General features: G+C 44.2%; 1 protein-coding gene across 1 annotated transcript in view; it reads left to right on the top strand.

Moving 5' to 3' along the window:
* LIPI (lipase I) overlaps positions 1 to 22,707 on the top strand; it is a 69,862-nt gene extending 47,155 nt beyond the window's left edge. Inside the window, exons 5-11 of the mRNA XM_082246556.1 lie at positions 2,946 to 3,035; positions 4,259 to 4,426; positions 10,298 to 10,393; positions 13,599 to 13,710; positions 15,251 to 15,424; positions 21,349 to 21,503; positions 22,463 to 22,707. Coding sequence (XP_082102682.1) covers positions 2,946 to 3,035; positions 4,259 to 4,426; positions 10,298 to 10,393; positions 13,599 to 13,710; positions 15,251 to 15,424; positions 21,349 to 21,496 — 788 coding nt within the window. The 3' untranslated portion in view covers positions 21,497 to 21,503; positions 22,463 to 22,707. The remainder of the gene's footprint in view (positions 1 to 2,945; positions 3,036 to 4,258; positions 4,427 to 10,297; positions 10,394 to 13,598; positions 13,711 to 15,250; positions 15,425 to 21,348; positions 21,504 to 22,462) is intronic.
* Positions 22,708 to 23,512: the final 805 nt, after the last annotated feature.

The raw sequence follows: 23,512 nt of genomic DNA, 5'->3' as shown, positions 1-23,512 counted from the left end.
CTGCTCTGATCCTGATTCCAAATATAGTGGGGTGGGGGAAGTGGAACTTCAGGATTTGAGTGAAGTTCCACTTTAGGCTCTGCTAGGTGCTTGGAGACCCTGATAGTGGACATCAAGGTGCAGTGTTCCAGTCCAGGAATTGCAGAGCCACCAGCAGGTATTCTGATTATCCTGCATGTTTCTGCCATATTACATATTATTACATCCTAAATTATTATTAAAAGATCATATATCGTCCTGGATTCTGAATAAAAATACTATTCCCAAGTGGAAAAGGAGTCTTCTGCTCTAATCATTTTGGACACCTATGGCTTCAATCACAAGACTCTGTGATCTATGTAGATCAGGGGTGTCAAACTCAATTTAATCGCGGGCCGCATCAGCATTATGGTTGCCCTCAAAGGGCCAGTTATAGCTGTAAGATCAGATGTCCAGAGCACCCCACGCACCCTTACATGAGATGTCAAGATCCCCCCCACCATCATAAGACAAAAGTCACCCATCCTTCCTTGTATTACTATGCACCCCCTTACCTGGTGCTACTCCCAGGAAGATGCTGGTGGATCTGGGAAGAAGAAAGTGCAAGGTCTGGAGGAGGACCAGAGGAGGTCTGGAGTCAGCTTACAGAGTCTGCTGAATACTGAGACCAGGGGAGGCAGAGACAAGGTGGTGTTGTGGCTGCACAGCGAGGTGCAGGATCTGTAGGAGGAGTTTTGCCCTCCTCTCTGCTGCAAACTGCTGAGAAGGGGGGTTGGGCAAAGACAAGCCTTTTTACAGCAGCACAGAGACCCACAGGATCTGGCAAAGGAGTTCTGTTCGCTCTGCTGCTGACTACTGAGACAGGGTGGGGGCAGCGGCAAGGGGGTGTCGCAGCTGCAGGAGAGGTGCGAGGGCCACATGAAATGGCCTGGGGGGCTGCATTCGGCCCGCGGGCCTTGTGCTGACACCTGTGATGTAGATCCTTGCAAAAAATCTTTTTCTTCAACTTTTAGTTCCATAAATTACTAGTTTGAAAAACGATACATGTATATCAAGTTCAGTCTATCATAAAACCCAGAAAGGAAGAAGAAACAACCCAGCCCCAGATCTCCTGAGTATCTTCTGTTAACCTAAGGTTGAAACAAATTCCTCTCTGAATCCACAAATGGCTATCTGAATCAAAACCTGTACAAAACCAAAATCCAAAAATCAAGTCATATTGACGTTGTAAGAAACTTTGGCTCTGCACAGGTGGAATATTTTGTCTCAGTAATGCTATAAAACTAGCTGTGTGGGTTCGGGAACACTGCCTTAGGACATGCATTCATTCGGCAGTAGAATTTACAAAATTGGTGTAGTCTCCATGGCCTTTTAGAAGGATGCTCCTTTAAAGTAGAAATATAGGCAAAACCTTTTTTTTTGGATAGAGCAATGGAGGGGTATGACTCGACAGATTTTTTATTTTTTTTTTTCGCACTCTGTGTCCCATTGTAGAGATTTCCCTTCACTTCCTGTCCCACAGTCAAACAGGAAGTGAGAGGAAATCTCTGCAAATTAGGGAATTCCTTGGGGACCCCCAGTTCACTAGAACTGGTGTCCCCACTGGAAGATTTCCCCTCTATTACTTTTCTGGGGACAACCCAAAAATTGGGATTTTCTTTTACTTTTTTTTTTTTTTTACTTTTCAATAATAGTAGTAAGGCTCAGTTCACACTTGTGCAATGCGGGAACGCTGGGAATATGCAGCGTGTTACCGCATCGCATCCGCACATCTGGCAGTTCACACTGCCATATCCGATACGCAGGGGGTGTCAATTAAAAGTTACTGACACCCCCAGTTTGATTGCATATCGCAGTGCGATCTGCAAGTACGCACAGAATCGGATCGCACAAGTGTGAACCACTGTGCGATCCGATTTTGATGCGGCTCAAAAAATGCCTCCTGTGCCTCTTTGGTGCGGATGCAGTGCGAATTCAGCCATACAAAGTGTATGGCTGAAATTCGCACCGCACATGAGATCGCATGTAATGAAGGAGCAGTGCGTTCCGAATTACATGCGATCTCCGCAGCCGCACAAATGTGAACCGGCACTAAAGAGGACAAATGGAGAGGGTGAATCTTCTTAATGGGGGCACAGACTGCAATAAATACTGACAAGCGTTCTAATCCCTCTCCACTCTTTCCAAAAGAAAAGGGTTTTTCCTTAAGGGCCCTTTCACACGGACGCTCCGTATGTCTGTAAATCATCCTATTTTTTTGATGATTACGGACATAATACGGACATAATATAAGTCAATGGCATTGCGGATGTCAGCGGAATACCATCCGCTGACATCCGATTTTCTTCCTTTCAGTTCTGTTCCATTTTTTGGAACGGAACAGAACCCTATTTTTCCTCCGTTCAAAAAACGGAAAGGAAGGAAAATCGGATGTCAGCGGTGTCATCCGCTGACATCCGCAATGCCCATAGACTTACATTATGTCCTTTTATCCTGCAAACGGATGGGATGATATGCAGACATACGGAGCGGAGGAAAAAAAAAAGTGCCGGAGCGGATAGCAATGCGGTCCGCTCCGTGTGAAAGAGCCCTAAGTTGTACTCTTAATAAACAACACTAGGGTCTTGCGTGTCAGTTAAATAGGGGCATGTTTATTTCTGCTATGATTTTGTATGTTCTACCTGTTTATTACGACTGTGGTAGGAATATTATGCGAAGATGCGCTAGGGAAAGGACTGATTTGAATGGTCTACACTCTGTAAAGTGTTGCAAAATATGTATAGACTATATAATAATAATCATAATAATGTCTGTGTGCATGTGTGACAACCATATAAATGTACTTATTCTTAGCCTGAATATGGCTGTGGCCTTATTGCTCATGACCTTGTGGTCTGCTGAAACCAAACATTGTATATTTAGGTTATTTGTACATAATAGTGTAACCTATTCAAATTTGTCATTAGCTCTTGGATATAAGGAGAGCTTGGGAAATATCGATTTCTACCCAAATGGAGGAACAGACCAACCTGGATGTCCAAAAACGATCTTATCAGGTAACTGTCATATGTATTTTTTGCTGAAGAAACCGTTGATATGAATAGATTAAAAGTATTTTGTTCACTACAGTTCAAGCAGAGACACATAATCTCTCTCTACACTAAAAAAACTAAATGGGCATGTAAGAATCCTAGTTGTGTTGTCACGGAGAGAATAGTTCCCTATTTCCGCCCACTTGGAGTTTTGGGCATGTTCTGTGCCCACCTGCCTTGGAGTTTTGGGGGTCCTGTTGCATTTACCAAAAGAGGTAATGAATGACTCAGCCCCCTTATAATTGGAGCAGCATGTGTGCAGACCTGAGAGTTCTATCTACAGGAGCTAACAAATATGTAGCACACTAAAATGGTCTGAAGCCCCGGAGATATTGTTTTTTCCTTTGGCAGGGAATGTTCCAAAGCCTCAGGGGCTGCTGCCCTGAGGCAGCCTGTGGACTGTATAGTTCTTTTTGTAGGTCTTGGCTGTGGTAAAGCTGAGGGCCTGGAGTGCTCTTTCTGAGGAGCTGGCTGTAGGACTTCACCACAAGGGATTGAGTCTGGAGAAGACTATCTCCTTCACTTGACCGCGTCCAGAGGAAGTTGTAAGGTGTGCAGCTGTCCTGGGGACATGAATTGTGATCCCCGGTGACTGTGTGCTTTTTGGATGTAAGTGTCCAAAGGTAGCTGTGGGTTGAGACAGCTTTCGTAGGGTCTCCGCATACTGAATGTTCCTCTGTCCTCAGCAGGATCCTGGAGTCTAGAGAAGAGTGTCCTCTTGTTAATGTGCTGTATTTTGTAGTATCCCATGCCCTAACCCCTCTTCTGCAAGCCATAAAAATCAAAAAGACATCACCTAGACTGAGTTATTGGACCTGGAGTGTATTGACTAGTTCTTGTGGTGGTGGGCAGCCTCTGTACTATTAGGGAAGATCCAGCTTTACCAGTGGCCCCGGCGGGGGTAGCACTACAGATCTAATAAATCCATTGGTGGTTACCAGCTCTCTTGCATCGATCGGTTTTGTTGGGCTGGTGTTTTAAGGTTATCACTGTAAAGCTGGGAACATGTTGATGGGTTTTGACAATTTTGAAAACACTATAAAAGCTCTACTTTTCTGAGTTGGCCTCAGAGGGTTCAATACATTGTATCTATTATCAGAAACTGGGTTTCAATTAAATGAGGAAAAGGTTTCATGTATATTTTGATTACTTGCTTGTCATTTTTTTTCATTTGTTCTTTCCTGCAGGCTCTGAATATTTCAAGTGTGATCACCAGCGCTCAGTTTTTCTATATATCGCATCTTTAAATGCGTCTTGCAGCGTTGTTACATTTCCTTGTGAAACTTACAAAGATTACCGTACTGGGAAATGTGTGGATTGCAGGAAATACGGACCCCTCGGCTGTCCAGTATTAGGTAAAGTAGGCCGTTTTTGTATACTCACAGATCACTTTGTTCTCTATAAGGGTTACCATACACATTATAGTCTGACTGTACAACTTTTATACAATCAACTTCGGATTTACCGTAACTGTGTAATTTGTGAACCTAACTAAACTGTCCAATCAGTCTGTATGAAATCAGGCAGGTCCTTGCACTATGTAGTTGATGGCAGATCTAAAGGGGATTGTACAATAAGATAACATGGTGTGGGTAGATTTTCTGCCAGTGGCACGCACCCCCAGACCGTGTCTTAGAATAGGAATAAAGTAAAGCCACCATTAATCTACATGTAATATCCCGCTCTTATTGTGTTTTAGCTGGTTGGTGGGCATGGAGGAAGGAGGCAGCAGGCTGTCATTTATCATCACTGTGTATATACCCACATGTTCTGCTTAGATGTGATGGGGGGGGGGGGGGGGGGAATGCCCAGAATGCCCAGGATGTCCAGGGTAGAAACTCACTGAAAACTGAGCATATTCATAGTTGCCACCACAGCTGCAAAATCCCTAGCTGAAATTTGGGTTATGGATAGAAGGGAAAGATAGAGAACAGCAGGATCAACCAGGTGTTTGCAGAATACAAATTGTGAAAACAAAATAGTGACTGAGCATGATTAGCATGTAATACAGCAGATAGTTGTGTGTTTTTTTTTTTTTTTTTTTAAAATGATGTGGGTTTAGCGACCCTTGGACCTGAATGTATCAATAGATGGCCTATGTTCAGGAATGGATCTGTTGATACTACATCATAGGTGTTTGGGAGTTTTCATGCTTATGCTAATAAACTCCTGACTAGAGCAATATGGCTGCCATTTTCATTACATTTAAAGGGTTCTATTAAAGACTCTTATCAGTAAGAATCCTTTAACCCTTCTGTATCAAGGAATATTGGAAAAACACAGATGGCTAGAGAACATATACAGGGAAATTCATTATGGCATTGCCTATATTTGGGAAATGCATTGAGTCATCATGTGAGCATAGCCAGATGGTGAACCAAGAGACTAGTTACAGTTTCTCATCAGGCCTGCTAGGCCTGATGGATTCCAAAGTCGCTATTGAACTGAATAGTGGCTAATAGATTTGCATACTCTCATGTGCTGTCAGTAAAAGCAAGGCAGACCCAATAAAGAAATAGTACCCAATCAGGCTCTTCCCACCGTACAACCAAACTCCCTAACTATGCGCTTGTCAGTGTGATTTGAACAGTGGCTGAAGAGGGAGCGTACGGAGGAAAGAATGTCAAGTATGGGCGCTCCGACCTCAGTGCTGGCCCTCAACAGATTCATTTTTCTGTCTGTGAGAGGTACATGAATAGGCCACGAACAAGAACAATTTTGGTGTGGTGACCAATCAAATTTTAAAGGGTGTCTTTGATACCCTTTATGAATCCCCCCCTTTTGGCTGTTAATTAAAGAAGTTTTACAGTCAGAAGGTTTTTTATCTTAATGCATTAAGATATTAAAAGCCTTCTGTGTGTAGCAGCCGACCCAGCACCCCCTAATACTTACCTGAGCCCCCTCTCTATCCAGCGATGTCCACAAGTCCCTCGGCTGTCCTCTTCCTCCTGATTGGCTGAGACACAGCAGCGGCGCCATTGGCTCCAACTGCTGTCAATTAAAGTCAGTTAGCCAATCAGGAGAGCGGGGGGGGGGGGGCGAATGGCAGCTCCATGTCTGAATGGACACATGGAGCTGCAGCTTGGCTTGGGTGCCCCCATAGCATAGTTCACAGGTGTGTGCACAGGGGGTGCCTGATATGCTCGGGCACACCCTAATCACCCTATGTGGCGCAGATTCCCCCTGTTTTAAACCCCTAATATTTCACCAAAGCTCCCTAACGAGGGTATTAAAAAAAAAAAAAATTGTGAAAAATAATAAAAATAAAAACTTCTACCCTACTGACAATACACGCGCACACACACATGTGTTTGAGTTTTGGGGCGCACACCCTAATGCAATAGGCTGTGCCTATAAGCAAGCTGCTTGCTGTGGGGCACTCGACAGGAGGGAGGGACCAGGAGCAGCGAAGAGGAGGATACGGGCTGCTCTGTGCAAAACCAACTGCACAGAGGAGGTAAATGGAACATAACATTGTTTTTTATTTATTTTTTTTAAAAAACAGCAACACAAGACTTTACAATCACTTTAACAATATGGGAACAGAGAAAACATATTCATAGTACCCTGTAGGAGCAAAAATTTACATTCAGTAATACATAGGAGCAATCATATATGCTAAATTATAAATTGGCAAAGAACACATTTTTTGACCTATAGAAACACAGATTGATATTCTGTAACCTACAGGAACAGAAAGAAATGATATTCAGTAATGTACACCAGGATAAAGAAATGATATTCAGTAATGTACACGAGGATAAAGAAATGATACAGAAACAGAAGGAAATGATATTCAGTAGCACATGGAAGAAATTATATCTGTTGACTTATATAGGTGAAGAACAATATTTGTGACCTGTAGAAACAAAGAAAGAAGAATTGATTATCTATACCTTAAAGGAACAAAGGACAATTACATTTTGTAACAAATAGCAGCGAAAAGTATTTTGTGTTTTTATGGGAAAAAAACCCCAAAACATCATGCCCTTTTTACATGAAAGGTCAGATCAGGTCCACCTGTCTGTTTTTTTTTTTTGCATTGACCTATATGGACTGGTGGGTATAAACAGACTTGTGTCCATTTACACCCCCCTACCTCCAAACTGATCCGCTAAAAATAACAGATGGGGATCTTTCCCCCTCTGTCTGGACGGATCGGAGGGCAGTCGGGTGCAAATTGAGTGGAGTCTGTTTACACCTGGCCCACTCTGTCTATGTCCGTCTTGCATAAACTGAGCAGACACAGACCTGCCATCCACCTGCTCTGCTCTGCTCAGCAGACATATCCCCTGCTGATCAAATTGGAGCCCGCCCCATGTGAAAGGGGCCTTACAGTGAGCCTGTGCTTTGCTCATGCAGGGGTGGTAAGGGCAGAGTCCTCAAACCTTGTGTGACTTTAGCTCATGGTAGCTAAACGGGGTAGCAGGAAAGAAAATGGAAAGTGATTCTAAACAGCTGGTGGCCTTGCCTCAAAAGTGAACATGTAGCTTTTCCCTGCATGGCCTAATCCCAGTTTAGAACATATCTAAATCAAAAAATAAATGTGTATTACCGTATATTGCAATTTACCAATCCCCTAGATGTGGAGGCTCCATTAGTATTATTTTTTATTTTCACCTATTGATCTGATCAGTAACAGACACACATACTGTCTAAGCCCCCGTTCACACTAAGGCGACCTGTGAGGCGACCTGGTCGCCTCATCGGTCGCCGTAGGTGGCCTCCCATAGGGAAGCTGCGGACCCGTTCTAATAGGAACGACACAAGTCGCTCCGACTTAGTAAAATGGGTTCGGAGCTTCTTTGGGGCAACCAGGAGGCAACCGCCATAGACTTCAATGTTATGAAGTCCGTGGCGGCGGGTCTGAGGTTGCGGCGCGCTGCTCGCACCGCGACCTCGGAGGTCGCGGTGCGAAGTAGCGTCGCCCCTATGTGAACGGGGGCTTAGGGTGTCTACACTAGACCTCCACCCTATCTATGGAAGAACAACGTAGCCACCCTTCTGATGGATTTTTGACATATGGAGAGGGTAGTAATGGATGGAATAGTAGATTTAGGTGGACTTTACAAAAGTCACTAAAAATGTAAAGCCTAACTCCAACTAATATGTTTTAGCAGGTAGAGAAACCTTTTTTTTTTTTTTTTTTTTTTCCAAAATCTTTTTTGTTTCTTTTTGGAAAAAATATTTTACCTAAATGAAAGCTGACCATTGTAAGCACCCCTGTCAGTATTAAATGGTTTGTATCCACTCTTTAACAGCAGCTTTTCAGACTGCTTTGTCTGTTAAAGATAACTGAAAAATAATAGACTTGCTGGCTAGATCCCTATTTGAAAAATACAAGACAAACTAGCTTAAAAAGAAAACTAATGCAGCCATCTCATTTGGTTGGATTGGTAAGCTGCGATTTATACATTACATTTTTTTTTCTTTTGGGCTTAGATTCACTTTTTACCTGGAAATGAAAAGTCTGCAGTTTTTTAACTAAGAAAACATTTGTCGATCAATGAATAATTACAATATCCAAAAATGTGCCTCTACCTTCAAGAAAAATGTGTGTGAAAATGCATAGATGCAATATATACCCAGACACAGATCCACAACTAGAATTAGCTATATTAAAAAAAAAAAATAATAATAATAATAAAAAACCTTACAAAAATAGTAAACAATACATAAATATATTTTAAATAAAATTATTAAAATAATAAAATCTAGTAAAATTCTTAAACCTACAAACACAAACCCAAGTTTGCCTAAAATGCTACTTTAGACACAGATGCTGTTACAGGTGTCGTCCATTTTGAATTGCGGGCCAAGCGTTGGTCTTGCAACTGCATTGCGGCCCCATTCACTTTCATGGGAGAGTTTGACAGGTGGTGCTGCCTCTGCTGCAATGTCTACTCATCTGAGATCAACTGCCTGTTTTTTACTGTCCCCTGACTGCGCGTGTGAATGGAGCCTAATACACTCAATATGTACTGTATGTATCATATGATAATCAAATGGCATCATTAGAATACACTTTTTGCAGTAATTGTCCCAAAAAGGCCATAAATCCCATAGATATGTTTGGACAGGGCTTTTTTTCTCAGAGAATAGGTGCAGGGACTCCCCCCTTCTGAGTCACTTCTTGTCTCTGCCCCTACCCACCTCCAAGCGCCATCCCTTGGTTCCACCTCCTACCCACCTCCGAGCACCATCCCTTTGTTTCACCCCCTACCCACCTCCCAGCACCATCCCTTGCTTCCACCACCTACCCACCTCCATGTTCCATCCCTTGGTTCCACCCCCTACCCACCTCCGAGCACTGTCCCTTAGTACCACCCCCTACCAACCTCCCAGCACTGCCTGATTTAGAGAATACAAAGCCAAATATTATGTCGTGCTAATTGATTTGGATGGAATTGGGTAATAACAAGAAAAGCAGTAAAATGGATCCCCTACAGCCAGCAACAATATACACCCCGAACAATAGAGTCCCCCAGCAATAATAGACCTCCCCAGCAACTTTGGACTCCTGCAACAAAATATCACTCCAGCAACAATTGACCCCCAGCAGCAAGAACAGATCTGCCAGCAGCCAGCATCAATGGAGTCTCCAGCAGCCAGGAACAATAGACCCCTGCCTCAACAGTAGATCCCGTGCAACAACAATTGACCCCACCAGCATCAATAGGCCACCACACAAAACTAGATCCTGTCCAGCAACAATAGATTCCCCAGCAGCTAGCATTAGTGGACCTTCCATCACACCCCACCCCAGGACCCCTTGCCACTACATACATTCAGTGCTGGAGGTGCCGGAACTGTGTTCCCCCGCGTTCCCCCTGAAAAAATGCCCTGTGTTTGGAACACTCAGTATCACGCTAGGCTGAAATGTTGATTTGTAATTGTCGGTCTGTATTACCATTTACGTGTTCAGTGAATGTCTTCATTACCACAAAAGCGCATGAAACACCCATATAGCTAAAACCACCTGCATCCACCCAGTAGAATGAAACAATGCCATTTTAAGATATATAACACAATAAATATCATTTCATGCTAGATTGCTCTTCATTTTTTTTGTGTGCAGGCGATGGCTAAAATTCATTGTCATTGTGTAACCCACTCCAGGACCCTCCTAATTACTTTATATAATTGCCAGGGCCTAAAATGTGCTGATTATAAATTATGAGCCTGTGTGGCGGTTGGGCACTAATGACACCGCGTGTGCGTTACAGGTTTTTACGCTGACAAGTGGAGAGATTATCTGGTGGCGAAGAATCCTCCAGTGACGAAGGCTTATTTTGATACGGCTACGGTGAAACCGTTTTGCAGTGAGTGAAATTGAATTTGCATAAAATAAAAAGCTGTCAGAGGGAGATAATAGTAGCTTGGGGAAGTTGGCGACATTTGCTTGGAACGCTAATTGCTTCAGACGGAATAATGTGAACTGTGAATTATAAGGATGAGAAGAGGACTGTACAGTGTAGGAGGGGGGTTTGTCTTCTTTTGGCCTACTTCTTTGTTGTAGCCGAATTAGGGCCGATCCACCCAGGCTTCTTTTCACACTGGGACCTATTTAAATATTGTTGTGTGGTCGCGGCCCGCAGCTGCTTTGTTCTCTCGGCTGCGCAGTGATCTTTAATCTTTTCTGTGCTGCAGGGGCGTACAAAACAGAATTATCCCCGCCACTCGAGGGATTGACTAAGCCCTCGTCTCTCTTACAACAAAGAGAACAAGTGCACAACTTGACCTTGATTTTGTGGAAACGCAGTAAAGATGCGGTAAACATACAAATATAATTACAGCAGAGAAGACGGGATCCTGGTGAAGACATTAAACAGAAAAATACAAGGATTTATCAGCCCATGTGTCGATAATGAAACCTGTGTTTTCAAGCCATGCCAGACAATTGCCTTCTACTGATCTGAGCTGTATAAGCAGATTATTAAGCAAAAAAAGAAATGAAATTGAATATAGTGAGGTTGATTTATTAAAGGCAAATAGGCTATGCACTTTGAAAGCACAAGAAAAGAAAAAGCAATCACTCCCAGTGCTCCACAAAGAGAAATGGCTGTACAGGTGACCCGTCCATACACGGCCCAATGCTTGGGGGATACAACCCACTTCAGATAGGGGAATCCAATGGGAAAGCTATGAAGACAACAAACTGGGAGGGCGCAAACACCTAGTGCATGACCCAAAATAAAACCAATAGAATGCATACTCCCAAAAGTGCAGTGTTAAACAGCATGTTAAGCAGAGGATGGCATGTGGTGTAAGGTGCAAATGCTCCAACAAACTCCTGTTTACTAGCAAGCTGACGCATTTTGGAGGGGGGGCGCACTCCCTTCCTCAGAGCTGTGCTGTTTAGTGGGGTGTGCCCCTGAAACTTGTCAACTTGCTAGTACACGAGGTTATTGAAGCATTTGCACCTTGCACCACATGGCATCCTCCTGCTCACATGTGGTTTAAACACTGCACTTTTTGGAGTATTCATTCTATTGGTTTTATTGTCTTTGGGAGCGTGCAAACACCTAGTGCATGACCCAAAATGTTTTATTTAAAGACAATAAAACCAATAGAATGCATACTCACTAAAGTGCAGTGTTAAACCACATGTGAGCACGAGGATGCCATGTGGTGCAAGGTGCAAATGCTTCAGGACCTCTTGTGTACTAGCAAGCTGATAAGTTTCAGGGGCACACCCCACTAAACAGCACAGCTCTGAGGAAAGGGGTGCGCGCTCCTCTCCAAAATGCGTAAGCTTGCTAGTAAACGGTAGTTTGTTGGAGCATTTGCACCTTACACCACATGCCATTCTCTGGGGTTCACATGCTGTTTTTAACACTGCACTTTTGTGAGCATGCATTCTATTGGTTTTATTTTCTTTGACTAAAACATTTTGGGTCATGCACTAGATGTTTGCGCCCTCCCAAACACATTAAAACCACAAAAGTGCAGTGTTAAACCACCCACGTGAGTGGAAGGATGCCATGAGGTGCAAGGTGCAAATGCTTCAATAACCTCTCATGTACTAGCAAGCTGACAAATTTCAAGGGCACACCCCACTAAACAGCACAGCTCTGAGGAAGGGGGTGTGCACCCCCCTCCAAAATGCGTCAACTTGCTAGTAAACGGGAGTTTGTTGGAGCATTTGCACCTTACACCACATGGCATCCTCTGGTTCACATGTTGTTTAACACTGCACTTTTGTGCGTATGCATTTTATTGGTTTTATTGTCTTTGAATAAAACATTTCTTGGGTAATTCTCTAGGCAGGTGTTTGCACCTTCCGTTTTGTTGTCTTTGTAGTTTTCACTTTGAAAGTGCAGTTGCACTCCTTTTCCCTAAAGATTAGTAAATGTGGTAAAACTTCACTTTGAAAAGAATTCCCAGTCAGATGCAAGGGACATTTAAAAAAAACAGCAGGCTTGCTTGCACATGAATGGATGATGGAGATCAGCAGATTTCACTAAGCTCTGAAAAAAATGAATGCGCTTTGTGTGCATCCAGCAGCGATCACCGCAGGCAATTGCTGTCTGTGCAGAGAGCTGCAAATAGCTTGCGGCTGCTGGCGACTTATTATAACTGAGCAGGCGGCCACAACTAACTACTGAGAGCCAGAGCAAGAGTCTGATTCCTTCTGCTACTATTCACACTTGCCCTAAGTGCCGGTGTAGCCTTAGAACTGCCATCAGATTTTATTGTTTGCCACTGGATGAATTCACGCACCGTATTTGTCCTGGTAACCTTTACCACGGAGACTGAAAGAAAAAGTAAAAATTTAGAGCTGTCACTGGAAAAGGAAGGGGATCATTTTCTTTGAGAACATTTGAGAACTCTGCTTTAATTTCAACATGAAGTAAGCGAAAATCTCCCTAATGGGCCAAAAATCTGACACATGTTCAAGGATAAGTTCACCTTTTGTAACATGTTACGCCTATATTTAGGGTGTAACATGTTACAAATGCAGCAGCCCCAATTCCCCATCGTCCCCGTCTTCTCCCTGCCCTTGCTGTCGCAATTGATTTAAAAAAATGTGGCTGTGCAGGGCTCTGCCCACCCAGTTGTGTCGTTCATTCACAGAGTTCTGTGAATGTGAGGACTACAAGTACCGACATCCTTAACGACTTTCAGCTTGTAGTTCTCAATGGAGTGCTGTTGAGTGGTCTAGGTAGTTCATTGATGCTTCCTGTCAGTGTGTAACTGGCTGCCCGTATAAGGTATGAGCAGACAGCTTACACTGACAGTCTCTATTGCACCCATAATTTACTGATTGTGGGTTCAATGCTTTGTAGGCTCCTAGTAAAAATAAATGCACATTTTTTTTTACCTGCAAAAAGGTGTGCTATTATTATTATTATTATTATTATTATTATTTTTTTTACAAAGGGGATCTCATCCTTTTAATGCCTCCCTAGTCTATCCAAGACCTTACAAAAATGCGACTTGACGAGCAGATGCTTGCTGATAGGGTAAAAACTGGAAACTAATCTGTTGTTTGTAATTAACATTTTTGGTGTCTTCCTTTTTTAGTATTTCATTATTACTTGGATTTTATTACATCAAATACAAATACAAGGAGGGGTTATATTACCATCAAAGTTGAATCGAAATCCGGAAATGTAACTGAATCAAAGTTGGACCAGTAAGTTTTTTAGTTCATTATGTATACTTTTTTATTACTTTTGACACATTTTAAAGAAATACAGACAAAGCTTGTTTGGCTGTACGTGTCCTGTGGCTCACAGGAGTGCTGTTATCTTTGCGCTCCTTGGACCCGTTTTTAGCAGACAGGGGGCTGAAGCCTGCTGTCAGCTAATGTCATAGAGCAAGTCCAGGCTCGGGAAGGATTGCGACGATATGGTCAGCATTTGCCCACATGCCTGGTCCGGCCCCCAGCTCAGACTCTCAGCGAGCCGCTGAGATCCTGAGCCGCATGCTCCTGCCCTCTCCACAGCCCAGTGCTCGAGTGAGCATGGGGGGGGGGGGGGGTTCAGAGCAGAGAGCCAGTCACCAGCTCTCTGCTCACGTTGCTGTGAGGCCTGAGCGATCGGCGATGTTTGATTGCTTGGTTCTCTGTTAGAGCCAGCGGGGGGCAGATGCAGCATCGGACCGATGCTGCATCCAGCTAGGCAAGTATGATTCACAAACAAGCGAATCCCATACTTCTATTTTCATTTTTTTTTCATTGTATTGTAATGTCTAGAAGCTAGCAGGAGATGGGCTATTTGATAACCAGTGTGCTTGTCTCTGTTCCTAACATTTGACTGAGACAAGCTGTGGCAAGAGAGACAAGCAGAGGTATGGGAGGCTGCCATGCTTATCCCCCCTTTGTTTTCCACTGGATGCTGCTTGTGCTACTTGCTTGGCCAAGTGATTGGAGCCGACAAGCGCTAGTTATTAAGTAGACCTCTCATTGCTAGTGTCAGGAGGTTGTAAGGGGGAGGGGGTGGGATAGCATGAACCCATAGGCTAAAGCTGGCCATAGATGGAGTACCAGGCCAGAAAAATCACTTGATTATCCAATCAACATAATCATTGTTGATGAGGGTAATCACACCCGCGGAGCCATCATGTTCTCTCAGCCGGGGGAACTATTCCCAACAGGAGAACACAGTGAATACTGCTTGCAGTTATAATAGCCACTATCAATAATCCCATGTTAAATCCAACAGGCTGGTTGTACCAAAGTTGATCGATTGATCAACTTGGGTACATTCAGCCTGCCCATACATGGTTAGAATATTGGCCAGTCCTTGCTGAACTGGCTGAGATCCGAACGGTCTATGGCCAGCTTTACTAAGCACATAGGAACATGGAAAAATACAGGCTGTAGTAAAATAACCTAACATATCGCTGCACCCACTGAAACTGCATGGATGGAAGAATTTCCTGCTGTGGCTATTTTATGTCTGAAAACCGACTCCATCAGCTGTCAACATACCTGAAAAGTGCCTGCATCTGTATTGGTACTGGCGCTGTTCAGCTGACAAGTTTCCGCCTGGCTGCTGTGATTTTTAAATGGTTGAGTCAGATTTATGGGCAGATGTCTGTGGAAGGGCAGTGAAGCCGAATAAGATCATCCCTGTTGGTTTGTAACTAATCTGCAGACCAGGACCAGGCTTGGGTTTTGTGATCAGTTCAGTTTAATATGTTCAATATCTGCATGTATTGCTATTTTCCAGGGATGCTGCCGTGTTTGAGCAAAATCAGGAGGTTACCCTGCTAGCCAAGTTTGATCAGGATTTGGATCAGATTTCAAGAATCTTCGTGACATTTACGACGGGATCCGTGATAGGACCAAAGTACAAGCTGCAAGTTCTAAGAATGAGGCTTCGATCGACATCAGATTCATACAGGTGAAGCATTTGTACATTAATAAATACATAAATTTATTGGACCATAATGTGATGAATCTGCTACAAATGGGCACAAGAGACGGGTGGTAGTTTCAGTTCTTAAATTTACTGAGTGTCCAATCCAACAGCAGTGTTCTTTTTTTACTTTTTTTTTTTTTAGCAAGCTGAACCTTTTTTATCTTTTTTTATTTTAGTCAGTCCTTAAAGCGGAGTTCCATCCAAAAGTGGAACCTCTTCTTATCTGACTCCTCCCCCCCCCCGGTGACAATTTGGCACCTTTATGGGGGGGGGGTTTCTATCCTGTCCCCACTTCCGTCGGACCTCCCTGCAGTGAGGTACCAGTTGGACCCACCCATCCTTCACCACCCCCCCCTCCTGCTGCTGGGCCAGTAAGAGAGACCAGGACACTTCATGCATGCGCAGTAGGGAACTGGCTGTGAAGCCGCAAGGCTTCTCTGCGGGGTTTCCTTACCGGCCATGGTAAAAAAGAACATCAGCTGGGGTGCCGACATCGCTGGATTCCAGGACAGGTAAGTGTCTTAATATTAAAGCATAAGTCCAGGCAAAACCTAACTAACGCTAATCCTGCTCTGTGCCACATTCTAAACCTAATCTATCTAACCCTATAAAACAAAAATCATTGTACTTACCTATTCTGCAGCCGACCTGGTACGGTCCGGCAGCTTCAGTGTGGAGGCGGGTGCAGGAGGGCCTTCGACAACAGAAGCCCCATAGTAAGTCAATGGGTGACATCACTTCTCATTCATTTCAATCATTGTCGGTCCTCTACCTGCACACAGCTTCCTTCGCTGGAGCTTGGACCAGGTCAGGTGCAGAATAGGTAGGTACAGCGATTTTTTTGCTTTACAGGGTTAGATAGATTAGAATGTGGCACAGAGCAGGTTTAGCGTTAGTTAGGTTTTGCCTGGTTTTATCCTTTAAAAGTCAGCAGCTACAGTATGTGTAGCTGCTGACTTTTAATTTTTAGAGGGGGGACCACTCTCCGTTTTTAAGAGCATATCCCACCCCTTGCAGAAAGATTATACATTTACCCATACTGAATAATAAAAAAAAAAAAATTGCATTTTTTTTCCTGGAGCCTGCAAAGTATTGCAAGAGCAATCATTCGATCACTAGTGCAATGCTCAGGCTTCTGCAAACTATTCCTCCAGCCACAGGTCTATGCGTTCAGTTATGGGTCTGAGGAAGTATCAATGAACTATGAGTGTGGTGACATCTCTGTACTCATGCTCCATTGAGATTCCTGTGAATAAATGATACAGTTCTGTAGGCAAAGCAACGCACAATCATGCCAAAATCAACTGACTGGATACTGCTGGGAAAGGAACCATTGGATTCTGTAAGAAGGAGGGGGGGGGGGGGGTAGAAGCTAAATGGGAGAGGACTCCATTAACTTGGATTACATTTGGCGGCAGTACTGCTCACAGAATGTGACGGCAAGTATTTCCCCCTTTGTAACAGTATATTTTAACCACTTGAGCTCCAGTAGATTTGCCCCCTTCACGACCAGGCCTTTTTTTGCAGGTCGGCACTGTGCTACTTTAACTGGTGACTGCACGACCATGCAAGGCTGAATGCAAATTAAATTTTATATTTGTTTTTCACACACATAGTGTATTTGATCACCACCGAGTTTTTATTCTTTTGAGATATAAACAAAAAAAAAAAATCCCCCAAAATTAAACAAAAAAACAAAACAAAAAACAACTTTTATGCTATAAAACATATCTAATTAAAAAAAAAAATCCCAATAAGGATATATTGATTGGTTTGCATGAAAGTTATAGCGTCTGCAAACTATGGTGTATATATTTACTGGAATTTTATTTTATTTTTTGAATACTAGTAATGGCGATGATCAGCGACTAATAAGACACTAACGGCGGGCAATCTGACACTAACTGCCAGTGACAGTAATACAGTGATCAGGGAAGGTGACACTGGCTGGGAAGGTGTTAACATCTAGAGCGATCAAGGGATTTAGGGTCCATTCACACTAGCGCGACTTGTCAGGTGACTTGGTCACCTGACAAGTCGCGGTCGGTCGCTCGCAATTGAATAGTACAGGACCCGTTCTAATAGGAGCGACACAAGTCGCTCCGACTTAGAAAAAGGGTCCTGTACTACTTTGGGGCGACCTGGAGGCGACTTGCATTGACTTCAATTATATGAAGTCCGTGCAAGTCGCGCCGAGGTCGCCCCACAAAATCCTGTCGCGGCAGCGTGAATGTGCTGTAAATGTGTGTCTAACAATATTTACTGTGTTCTGTATGCTACTTTTGTAGGGAGAAAAAAACAGAACATTGCTGCTGTATGAAGAGAGTCCTGTATTGTTTACCCACACAGGGCTCTCTTCCATCTTTCTCTCAGCCAATCAGTGCGTGCCAACCATAAAACATTGGCCCGGGACCTTCTGAATGCCTTGTAATGCAACAAATGGCAGAACAGTCTTACAGGTCTGCACGCTCTTGTGGGAGCAGTTCTGGAAAAAAGCCGAAACGTACGGGTATGGGATCATGTCTGTACGAGCCGACCTGCCACAGTAAATGTACTGAAGCGGGTCTGCAAACAGTAAAGGTGGGTGGTCAGGGGCAGTAAAACTGCCTCTTAATTACCTATTTTTACCGTCCATAAGCCATAAGTGTAAAAGACCCCCTAGAGCAGAACTATACACTCTCAACCAACATGAACTATTTTTAATCCTTGTGCTACTAGCATTCCTAACTCAATAGGAATTGCATATATAATGTAGCACCCTACAGGTAGGTGCTAGGTAAATGCATAGTGGGCCTTGTCTGCCTAACAGCAGGGCCATGATTGCTTTTTGGTAGGGTGTCATGGCTTCCAGGTGTGCCTGCTGAGAGGGGAGTCTCCCCCCTGGCTCTGCGAGAGGCTTCTCATAGGGCATTGGAGGAAACCCAATCAGGGACACATTCAGGCCTGTAACTACCCCAGAAGGCAGATTCTGCTGTAAAGGATTCTGGGAGTGGGTATAAGTTTGAGGGAGAGCATGACTCATCGTCTTTGGCGGGAAGCAGAGTCCCAGGAGGGAGAGGACGGCTGATCTCAGAGGAAGTGGATGTCTTGGGTGCTGCCTGAGAATCCAGAGAGCGCTGAGTTGAGCTGAGGGGATCCGGTGTGCCGAGAACCAGCGGGGAGCGAGAGGGGTCCAGTCCCAGGAAAGCCTACACAGGTCGTGAGTACTGCGGATTGTCCCTGCCTAGCGTCAGTGGGGACCACTGCGGAGAAGGTTCTAGGATCCAAGTATCATCTAGCTGTAAAGGGGGTACCTGGTCAGAAGTGATAGAGGGGGTACCTAGGTTGAGGACCCTGAAGTGTGAAAGGGGGCGCCTGCAGTTTGGGCCCTGAAGAGTCAGTGCACTGTGTAGTGCATCAGTTGAGAGTTGCAGCCATACCGGAATACACAACAAGCTACCTCAAGCCAGTGCAAGGCAGGAGGGAGTAGTCAGTGACTTTTGAGTGCAAGTATTGTTAGAAGTTCAGTATTCTACAGTCCTGGATCTTTTGTACTTAAGGCTAGGTTTCCACTAGTGCGACTTGCGGTGCGACTTGACACATGTCAAGTCGCACAGCAAGTCAAAACCCATTGTTTTCAATGGGGCACATTTCCACTGCCGCGGCTTCAGTTGCCGCGACCTCAAAAGTAAATCGTGTACTACTTTTGAGCGCGACTTCCCTCTATATATGAGGGACAAGTCTAACTGAAGCCGCGGTTTACTTTTGCTACGAAGTCGTGCTAGAAGTAGCACGACTTCGTAGCCGCACTAGTGGAAACCTAGCCTAAGTCAGAGTTCCAGCACAGCTTTCAGAGATACAGTGTGTTCAAAGCGTCTATGAGCGTTGGCTAGCGTCGGCTGGCGTCAAGACAGCGCTAACGGGCATTTTTGCTATAAAGTCCCAGAATTGTACATAGTCAAGCCAAAGGAGTATCCCACCCATTCCCTTCTCCCATCCCCTAAAACTACAATAAAACAACCAAACAAAGATGCCGGAGGAGTCAATGTCTCAGTTCTCACACCCAGGGCCGCAGCTCACATGGGCTGGAGAGGTAACCGGTAACAATGGCAGACCCACATCAGGCCCAATGCCTGGAAAACCTGCTATATATATATATATATATATATATATATATATATATATATATATATATATATATATATGTGTGTGTATGTATATGTATATGTATATATATATATAATATATATATATATTTTTTTTTTTTTACATTTATTTATTTGCTTCCTGGTTTTTAGAGTCTTTGTGGACATTTTTTAAAATTTCTCTGGAAGGAGGAGCATTCTCTGCTAAGCATGCCCTCCTGCCTGCATACCTGAGCTAAGGGCAGATAAATTCCAGAAAGTAAATGCTACATGAATCATCTGCCCTTACTCAAGATGTCTGTGGCTAGAAATGCTGGGGTGGGCGGGGTTTAAGTTGATTTCTCAACAAAATGAAGCATGGAGACATGGATGAATGGGGGAGTTTGCTTTGAATATTAACCACTTGCCTACTGTGCACTTAAACCCCCTTCCCATCCAGACCAATTTTTAGCTTTCAGCGCTCTCACACTTTGAATGACAGTTGCGCGGTCATGCTACACTGTTCCCATATGACATTTTTATCATTTTTTTCACACAAATAGAGCTTTCTTTTGGTGGTATTTAATCACCTCTGGGTTTTTATTTTTTACAAAAAAAAAAGAAAAAAGACAGAAAATTTTGAAAAAAAAAAAAAGTTTTTCTTATTTTCTGCAAGTAAATTTTGAAAATAAATACATTTTTCTCCTTCACTGATGTGCACTGATGGGCACTGATAGGCTGCACTGATGGGCACTGATGAGGTGGCACATATGGGCACTGATGAGGTGGCACTTATGGGCACTGATGAGGAGGTACTAATATGCCGCACTGATGAGCACTGATAGGTGGCACTGATAGGCGGCACTGCTGGGCACTGAGAGGTGGCACTGCTGGGCACTGAGAGGCGGCACTGACGGGCGGCACTGATAGGCAGCACTGATGGGCACTGGCGGATGGCACTGATGGACGGCACTGATGAGCACTGATGGGCAGCACCATCAGTGCCCACACTCAGTGCCCATAGTGCTGCCAGTCAGTGCTCATCAGTGCCTAGATGAGCAGGCACTGATGGGCACTGAATGGCAGCACTATGGGCACTGATTGTGGGCACTGATGGGGGGCACTGATGGCGGGCACTGTGGGCACTGATGGTGGGTAATTTGTGTATGTTTTTTACCTTGTGTAATCAGGGCACTGGTGATCAGTGCCCTGATTACATTCTTCTGTGTCCCCGGCGGCTGATCGGCTCTCCTCCTTCCTCACACTGCAGCCTCCGTGTGAGGAAGGAGCGCTGGCGATGAGAGATGATCTCATATGTTTACATATGAGATCATCTCTCATTGCATGGGCCGATCACGTGGTAAATGGCCGCTGTGATTGGCCATTCACCACGATCTGTGATTGGCTGTGTCCAAGGGACACGGCCGACACAGATTTTCCCCGATGCACGCTCGCGGGAGCACGCGGGGAGCCTGTGTCTAAGAGGCCGTTTAAAGACGGCTTCCCGAAAATTAGAGTCCGCGCTGCAGCCATCTTTCGGCTATAGCGCGGACCGGAAGTAGTTAAAGATTAATTAAATAGTGTTTTCAGTTTGTGGTGCTCGGATAGAGTTTAGTTCTTCTTTTTAAAGTAAACCTGAACTTTTCTCATTCAAGGCAAACCAGCAAGTGTGCTTTGATCCCCCTTGGCTCTAAGCAAGATTACAAATGAAATGAGGGATTTAATGCTTGGGGCGATGTTTGAGCAATGTAAGCGCTCCACAGAAAACCTGTAATATCTTTTTTGTGTTTTTCTGTTTTTCAGGACATCATTCTGCCGATACGACTTTGGCTTACAAGAAAACATTGAAGTGGATTTTCTGCCAGTTCCTTGTCAAAACTCCAACTTCTTTTCCACGTGTTGCAGTGAAGGCACAGCGCAGTGCCCAACACAAAGGAACTCTCGGTGGTAGTTTAGGTGTTAACCACTTCAGCCCAGAAGGTTTTACACCCCCTAATGACCAGGCCATTTTTTGCAATTCGGCACTGCGTTATTTTAACATAAAATTGTGCGGTCGTGCGACGCTGCACCCAAATACAATTGATGTCCCTTTTCCCCACAAATAGAGCTTTCTTTTGGTGGTATTTGATCACCTCTGCGGTTTTAAGATTTTGCGCTATAAACAAAAAAAGAGCTACAATTTTGAAAAAAAAAAAACGCCATATTTTTCACTTTCTGCTATAAAACATTCCCAATAAAACATTTTTAAAAATTAAATTTTTGTATCAGTTTAGGCCAATTTGTATTCTGCTAAATATTTTTGGTAAAACAAATCCCAAAAAGCATATTTTTATTGGTTTGCGCAAAAGCATAATGTTTACAAACTACGGGATAGATTTTTGTACTTTTTTTATTTATTTTTTTTATTAGTAATGGCGGCGATCAGCGTTTTTTAGCGGGACTGCGACATTGCAGCGGACAGATCGGTCCCCTAACTGTCATTTTTTACACTTTTTGGGGACCAGTGACATTACTACAGTAATCAGTGCTAAATAGTATGCACTGCTACTGTATAAATGACACTGGCAGGGAATGGGTTAATACTGGGGGTGATCAAAGGAGTTAATGTGTGCCTAAATATGCTTGCTCACTGTGTAGAGGGGGGTTCTGTGACAGGCACAGAGAGATCAAGGATTTAGCTTAGCTGAAACTCCTGATCTCTCCCTGCCTGTCTGACAGAAGACTTGCCTGCTTTGTTTACATAAGCAGGCGGGTCTTCTGTCAGTTTATCTGATGATCGCGATTGCCGCTCCTCCCGCTGCCCGCCTCCCGCTGTGTCTAAACACAGACCGCGTGCACGAAATCGTGTAATACTCCGTGGTTTTGCTCAGCTGAGCCACCCTGCCGTAGTAATATTACGGTGGGCAGTCAGCAAGAGGTTAAATATGTTCACATAACAGAATGTTCAACAAGCAAGCTGAAATATAAGAAAAAAAAAAAAAGATACCCATAGCAAACCATCAAATGCTGGAGTCCTATCACTCAAAGATCATTTTTGATTGGTTGCTGTGGGCTGATGCACTTTGCACTATGCCTTAATAGATAGGTTTCTTTCACTGTGAACAGCGCTTGGTTTAAAGGGCTAAAGCCGGCCATAGATGGATCAAATCTTGGCCGGTTCAGTAGAGACCAGCTGAGGTTTGATCCATCTGTGGGCAGGCTGGGGGAACCCAAGTCATCTTGATTCATCGATCGACTTTGGTACAGCCAGCCAGTCTGTATTTTTTTTTACATGTGATTACTGTTGGCAGCTATACCCGCTAGCAGTAATCATTGTGTTCTCCCGGCGGGGAGTCTTCCAAGCCCGCAGAACACAGAGATTCCCCCATCAACACAGTCAGCTATTTTCTTTCCTTTAGTATCTCATTTGAACTAACCAGATGAATTGATGTAAACATCTCACCACAGAGGCGTAACTAGAACCTTCAGGGCCCCGATGCAAGAAACCATGAAGGGCCCCCCAGACCCCTGGCCGGGGCCCTTCCCTTCAAGCCCGGGGCTCTTCCCACTGATCCTGGGGCTCTTTACTCTCGTTGCATGGCCCTTTATTACGGTCCCGCAGCAGGATCCTTTCACAAGTTCTGCAGTGGGCCCCCTTCCTGCAATCTTGGGGCCTCCCCACAGTGGTGCAATGCCAGGGCCCGGTCGCAAGTGTGACCTTTGAGATCCTGGAAGTTCACCCACTGGTTTGCTACTGGGCCCCCTGGAGCATGGGGCCCGGTAGCAATTGCAACCCCTGCAACCCCTGTAGTTACGCCCCTGTCTCACCACCAATAGTATACTTCATGTCCCACAGAATATGATTTTGCCTTGGCTTGAACATGGCAATAATGTGAATATTTGCTTTACACATATATCAGAACTGTAGATTCAGGGACAGTTTCTACCTGGATTTAAAGTAGAATTAAAGATACATTTTAACATGTTG

This window comes from Pelophylax lessonae (assembly GCF_965119305.1).
Source record: "Pelophylax lessonae genome assembly, chromosome: 2".
NCBI classification, from domain to species: Eukaryota; Metazoa; Chordata; class Amphibia; order Anura; family Ranidae; genus Pelophylax; species Pelophylax lessonae.
This window is presented reverse-complemented; position numbering and strand designations above follow the sequence as displayed.